Source organism: Trachinotus anak, unplaced genomic scaffold, assembly GCF_046630095.1.
Source record: "Trachinotus anak isolate AG129_WGS33_773 ecotype Australia unplaced genomic scaffold, CSIRO_AGI_Tana_v1 ptg000019l, whole genome shotgun sequence".
Classification (NCBI taxonomy): Eukaryota; Metazoa; Chordata; class Actinopteri; order Carangiformes; family Carangidae; genus Trachinotus; species Trachinotus anak.
Window position 1 is genome coordinate 28,685,471 of NW_027273870.1, and position 7,309 is coordinate 28,692,779.

The 7,309-nt window shown below is 39.0% G+C and overlaps 1 protein-coding gene across 2 annotated transcripts; it reads right to left on the minus strand.

Annotated features, from left to right (window-relative positions):
* Window positions 1-988: 988 nt before the first annotated feature.
* LOC139636963 (protein SPMIP3-like) lies at window positions 989-4,685 on the minus strand. Of its 2 annotated transcripts, XM_071505414.1 has the most exons (4): window positions 4,433-4,685; window positions 3,753-3,934; window positions 3,249-3,332; window positions 989-2,185 (listed from the first exon to the last, which is right to left on the minus strand). In XM_071505414.1, exons 2-4 carry the CDS (start codon window positions 3,833-3,835, stop codon window positions 1,984-1,986), a joined length of 369 nt encoding a protein of 122 aa, XP_071361515.1. In that variant the 5' UTR covers window positions 3,836-3,934; window positions 4,433-4,685; the 3' UTR covers window positions 989-1,983. The 2 variants fall into 2 exon arrangements, with proteins under 2 accessions (XP_071361515.1, XP_071361517.1); XM_071505416.1 differs by lacking the exon at window positions 4,433-4,685 and having other exon boundaries at window positions 3,753-4,047.
* Window positions 4,686-7,309: the final 2,624 nt, after the last annotated feature.

The following is a 7,309-nucleotide window of genomic DNA, read 5'->3' on the forward strand; positions in this document are numbered from 1 at the left end:
GTGTGGGTGACTTACATGTCACTGCTGCAGTTAGAAGTTAAAAGTGTGATTCCTAAAGATTTATTTCATCATATAATTTCAACTTGTGTAAATGCACCAGGTGGTCCGTGCACTGGACAAATATCCTTCCTATCAACACATCACTTACCTGAATGACATGAAAACAGGTTCTGCAGCTGCTACCCGGCACAGGTAGGAACCAGATGTGTCATTACGGTACTTCATGCTGTGATTCACCACATGTTAAAAACGAAAGGGGGAAAAAATCACAAGGATTTCATCATCATTAAAAAATGTCACTGCACCAAAACATCAATGACTCCCTCACATCGATATGAAGTGGTGAAGCTACAACTACACAAGCTCACTGAGTGACTGCACCCACTGCTCCACTTTGGTATTGTAGGAAAATGTGCTTTAAGTCAATAAATATAAGTTAAAACTGAGAAAAGCATATTTTAGATTTTAAAGTGTTTATTACTCACTTCTCTTGGACTCATGGTTATTTGTGGCACTTATGGGGATTTTTCTGCTGCAGTTGCATCATTTAGCCACAAGATGGATCTGTTATCCAACAAGAAAACACAAGTTAAATTACTACATATATCTATATATATATACATATATATATATATATATATATAGAGAGAGAGAGAGAGAGAGAGAGAGGAGGAGGAACTAAATGAATTAAATGCAAATAAAGCATTTACATGAAATATTAACTCTTAAAATGATCTGTCTGTGTTCATCTGTATGAAACTGCAGTTGTAACATTACCACAAATGCAGTGAGGCCATTAAGAAATAAAAAAAGAAAAAACAAAAAATGATTCACAGATGTTTCAGCTTCAACTTGCAGAGCACAAGTCAAATAAATGATAATCAACTACAGAACATTGTCCAAAACTATTTAAAACATCTTCTCCACAAAAACACTTTAACCAGCAGAATGCTTCGCCTGATAATAATGATTTTTAATGTGGGATCACTTCTAGAGTTGTGTTTATTATTTGTTAAAGTCAGTTTACATCACATTGATGCACAAACTACATTCACCAACAGAAAATGTACAGATGAACCTACACCAGAACTGAATAATAATAATGATAATAATAATAATAATACATTTTATTTGTAACACACTTTGCAACAAATCTCTAAGTGCTAAAAAAGGCAAATAATAACAACAAAGAAAATGTAGATGAAAACATCACAGCATAAAATGGACGAAGATAAAATATCATCTGTGTAGTTAGTCAAGAGTTCTGCTAAAAAAAATGTTTTCAGTCCTTTTTTAATACATGCGGGGGTCTGTGGTGCCCTCAGATGGTCAGGGAGGGCCTTCCACAGAACGGTGCTGAGATTAGTCCTGGGGGGGAGGAGGCAGTTTTCATGTGTAGCGAGATCATGATGAGGTTAGTGGAATGAGTAATTCTTTGAGGTAGGAGGGGGCATTGGCATGGATGCATTGGTGGGTGAGGACGGCGACCCTGTATTCAATCCTGACAGAAACAGGAAGCCAGTGAAGTGAGTGGAGAATGGCTGTGATGTGTGGAAATAAACCAGGGACTCTGCTTCGTGCACATATAAGGAAGCCAATGATGCTGGATCGTCACAAATCAGCCGACACCTGGTGAATCTGGGGCTCTCGGTCCTCCAACAGTTGCCCTCTGTGCTCAAAGACAGAACAAACACTTAGCAATAATGCTAATTTAATTTCCGTCATACATAACCAGGCTGATCTGAGCACAGAATGTTAGTCTGCAGATGCTTCATGGATTCTGCAAACTGCTGGTTTGGTTTCTGTCGGATTTTACATCTCGAGAGAAAAGCAGTGTCAGATTGTTCAGGAAGGAACCTCGACGGCTCTGAGTGAAGTCTCATATGTGATAAAAGGCCAACCTGTGTTGGTAAACCAGTATGTGGAGAAGAGCATTGCTGCAATTTTAAAAGGAAACCAGCGAGGTGTGTGTGACAAACTGTATCACTGAGGAAAGAGAGGGGACTGAAGACCAAACTCCTGCTGGTAGGCAGTCTGGGGGGGGCACTGTCTGGGCACAGCAGGACTGTGACGGAGGACGGTCAGCGCTCTCAGGGTCTGGATGTCAAAACTCTGCAGGTAGTTTTCATGCTGAGGGTTTGGAGACTCGTGGAGGGACCGAGACCTTCCACTGTGAAGATTATAGCTGCAGCAGGTCGACAGAGAAAAAGCAGATGGCAGTATTTTATTTTCAGGATGTGTTGATTGTAATTAGATTTGTTAATTTCTCTTTTATTTGAGTCTGAAGTTTGAGCCTGAGGTGGCTGCAGCCTCCACTCTGGCACGAGGAGCCGATACACAAAAGAAAAAGGTCGACATTGAACACAAATGAAACAGCTGTCACCATTTCAAAGGGAGTTCATTTACTTTGTGTGACATGATATCCAAACAGATGCACTCTGAGCATGTGCAAACACACCAAACCTAACAATAATAATAATGTTTCTAATAATAATCATAATCATTATTTATAGAGCTCCATAAATAAATAAAGAACAGTAATGAACATCAGTCTCTGAGGACTGTCAGTGAGTCTTTAAATCTTGTCACTAGAACTTTGAGAAGAAGAAACAGAATAAAGTTTTAAACTAAGGGGTTTTACAGGTACAGGTTTCGTTAGAGTCAGAATTAGATGCTGTTGTGATTCTGACGTCTTAACTTGTGCTCATGGACGATAATGAGACCACAGAACCCACAGATCGAAACAGACTCTTTGTAGTTGTGTTGTGTCACTTTTTAGTTGTTTTGTGTCTCTTTGTGGTGGTTTTGCATTTATATTTGCTTGTTTTTTGCCTTTGTGGTCATTTTGCATTTCGTGTCTTACCCGTAAAGTGTCTCATTGTGGTTGTTTTGTGTCTCCTGTAGTATTTTAGTCATCTTGTGTCTCTTTTTGCTCATTTTACATTTCTTTGTAGTTGTAACCCTCAGGCCTCTGAGCCTGTGCCCAGTTCCCTGTTCAGTGATCCATCCATGGTTATACATGGATATTATATATTATGTATTATCACATGTATCTTCATTCATGTTATTTCAGGTAAAAACATCAGCACCTCTGTGCCATCATTTATTAGACCTTTATTATTGCCCCTCAGATCACATAAATGGTTGAAGTGCAGGAAATAGATAATTATAATATAAAATATTTCAATGTGTCACATCAGAGATGGAGCAGGCTGAGCACAGATTCACACACCCACTCACTCTCTTACCCACAGTCCTTTGAGTGGACAGTGTGGACTCTACCCAGCTGTCCTGGGTATAATCCATGTACATCTCTGCCCAGACGCGACGTCCTGGAGAGAAAGGTTCAATGTGAAAACTCCTCATCACTCCGGATATTCACCAAATAGGTGGGGTTTCAGATTAATAATACAAAGTATAATCCACAAATAAGTTATGATATATTATTATAGATAATAATTAATTGATCCCTGTGAGCAAATTAACAGGTTTCCCAGCTGTGATTTAACCTTATTTAGCAGCTGCAGCAGATAAAGAGATGAACACATCAATAATTATTGTCAAATCACATAATGGGTCATTCTGCATAATTAGTGCTTTTACTTTGGGTGTTTTAAGCATCTTTAATGTCAGTACTTCAGTAATGTTTTGAATGCAGGACCTGTACTTTTTGTTTGTTGTGGTGCTGCTACTTTTACTTCAGTAAAAGATCTGAGTCCACCGCCGCCTCCAGGTTTAGTTCACTCACTCACTTTGGTGTTAATGTGGTTGGTGCATCAGGATCTCTGGACTCTCTGAACTCATGCAGCCTCAGAGCGACACCAGATCCCGCCATCACTGACCGATTCAGTCCAAGTCACACCAAGGTCCAGGTCCGAAGGGGGTCGAGACTCAGGCCAGACTGAGACCACAGCAGCTCAGGTCTGAGGGCGTCCTGTGGATGAACACAGATGTTGCTTCAGATCTGTACGAAACATTTAATGCATTTCTGATCGGCACATAAAATCTCAGTGAGCAGGTTTCCAGTTTCAGTCACCATTCTCTCATTTTGTTGTGTAATGAGCATCGAGGCCTCTAGAGGCTGCTGGTGAGATTTTTTATATTTTTACTCACATTATGTTCGATATGCAGAAAATACTGACTCAAAATCTAATAGCTGGTAAAAGTCAAAACAAGCTGAGAAGTGAGAAGCAGGATGGAGCAGAGCAGCCTGAGTCATCTCGAACAGCAGCCTGTCTCCTCAGCTCTGCTGCCGTAGAAGACGTTCAATAAAAAATGAAAACTGGCACAATGAGCCAGAACCTGACTCCTGTCAGTCAGGTCCAACATAACTGTTGTAGTTAAATAGTGGAGGAAATACTTAAAATGAACACCTTTCCTTATAGAGGTAAGAAATGTTTCATAGATCCTGCAGAGCTACCTGTGGTTTTACCTGCAGGTGAGTCAGACGTCACATCTGCTGACCTGGAGTCAGTCTGAGTCTTATCAAGAGGAGGCGGCCTGAAACCTGATCGCTGTGGTTCTTCTTATCTAAAGTTTTTCTTCACTCTACGTGGAGTTTACTCGATTCTTTTCGTACACCTGCGTTAATCTGCCGTATCACTGTCCTCTTCTCGCTGCAGGTGATCCCGGACAGAGAAACCCAACACTGTGACAACAGAGCAAACTGACACTGGTAACTAGAATCTCCCTCTCTTCTCTTCTCTCTCAGTTCAATTCAAATAACTTTATTGACATGACCGTATTCAGATACAGTATTGTCAGAGCACTGTGTGAATACTGACATCAATTTACAAGACATTCAGAGCCTTTGTTACAGAAAGGAAAAAGACAACAGAATATTTTAATTATAACCAACAAACCATTCTTATTTGATAATGTCAGGAATTATAAAGGTTTAACAGACAAAAGACCACAGTATTAAAGCTCCACATTTCACACTTGCTGATCTCCATCAGAAGATATATTTGTAGTTTTAAGAACCAAAAACCATCTCAGTGTAGTTTTATATCTCCTCTCTCAGAAGAGAGACTCTAAGCCTCTCTTCTGATTGGCTGACCATTTTCTGAGTAATCCAATAAAAATACAGCAGATTTCAGGTAAACACTCAGAGAAGGTTGGATGGTGGGTCAGGTGGGCGGGGCTTGGGACAGGACTGAGGTTGCTCACTGCTTTGTTGTGACATCACAAAGTTCCAGAAGTCCTGACGGCTGGTTTTAAGGCTCAGTTTCTGAATACAGGCTGTGTGCATTTCTCTGTGGACTGAGGCTTTGATACTTTCACAGTATTAATATAGAACCTAGACCTGCTTTATAATCACAAACACATGGACATCTACCTTTAGACTGTGTGGAGCTTTAAATCACAAGATGTTCAGCTCTGCAACATGTGTGAAGAATGAAATAACTAATAAACAAAACTGGAATTTAGATTTTCTGTCGACAAGAGTTGATGAATCTAACAATATTGGTGTTTTATTCATTTTGTCTTTTGTTTGTTTTTGTTATATTTTGTCATTTTTGTCCTTTGTTGACAGAAAACAGACACCTCCACAAATTGTCTCATCTCATTGCTGACCCTGACAGACCTCATAAGTGGGACTGAATTGTTATCTCACAGATTGTAATTGATTAATGCAAAGCAGCAGCAACAGCAGTCCCGTCTATGCAGGCCTGCAGCCAGACTGGGACCAGGATCCCCAAACAAAGCAACCATTCACAGGAAGGGTGGGGGTGGGGGGGTGAGGGGGGTGGGGGTCTATACAGTTTGGTAAGCCTAAATAAATTAATAACAGAATAAAGTCTGAAAAAGCAATATATTGGCAGTGTGCAAAAAATCCACAGTGTGTTGGATAAAGACTCGTATGGTCCAATCAAAAGACCAGAAATCTGCTGTGGATCAAAGGGAAGTGAATTAAACTGAACTGAATCTGGACACATAAATCCAGGAGAGAGAGAGAGAGAGAGAGAGAGAGAGAGAGAGAGAGAGAGAGAGAGAGAGAGAGAGAGAGAGAGAGAGAGAGACAACAAAAGCCCTGAATGCCATGAGGAGAGAGATGCTGCATTCAGGTGCTCCCTGTAAACTCCTATTTCCCAGTGCAGAGGGACGTAAAGACCCAGACATACAGTAAATCTTGACATGTCCCTCACGACACATGACACATTGTACTTTTTACTCCATTAAATTTATCTGTCAGATATAATTACGAATTACTTTTCAGATTAAGACTTCACATATAATAATATTATAAGATAAAATGTGCTGTTTAAGACCAAACCGGTTTGACTTTCAGTTGTCTATGAATTGTCAGTACTGTCACCACAGACTTCTTAAACTTAAACTTAAACTTCTCAGATTTTCTTTTAAACTGCTCCTTAAATACAAATTTGTCACATAAATCATTTCATGACCCCCCCCCAGGATCATATGGTGACTCTTTGGAGGGGCCTGACCCCTAGGTTGGGAACCACTGGTTTTCACTAAACTGTATATAAAATAGTGGAGTATCATATATAATGTAGTTAAAAAGTCAGAGACAACTGTCACTGGGCACATTTTACTACAGAATGAAGTACTTAAACTATTGATACTTCAAGTACTATTTGGTGGTAATACTTCTGCGGGACTTTTACTTGGAATAATATGTAATGGATTATTTCACATTAGTGTAGTAGTAGTTTTATTTTGGTAAAAGATCTGAATACTTCTTTCATCGCTGCATTTAATATCCTAAACTAACTTTAAAAAAGAAAAACTATCAGATTAATTGATTTTTTTTCATTAAAAAAAGTAAATTTGTTTGTCAGGGACCATGCACAGTAAGAAAACAGTGTATTGGACCAGATTTATCTACTGGCTATTTTTTTATCTGCAGGGGAACATATATAACTAATGCAGTTATATGTTATATAATGCTTCATTATAACCAACACTATGCAATAAATATATATAAATAATCACAGAAACTGTGTCTGTGTCACATTAATGACAAAAACAGATTTTTTAAAATGCATTTTTTGGCATTACATATTGGAATCTAGATGTTTTCAAGGTTCAGGGAGCTTGTTCCTTAATGTGGTTAAAGGTCCCATAGTCTATAAAGTGAGATTTCCTTTTTTTTAATTATACAGCAGGTCTAGTTTCTATATTAATACCGTGAAAGTATCAAAGCCTCAGTCCACAGAGAAATGCACACAGCCTAAATTCTCCATGTTCTGTTATGTTAGACTGCATTTAGCTAGGTGTTCCTAATAAACTGACCACTGAGAGTATATCACACAGTATATATCATATTATTCTATTCCTATCC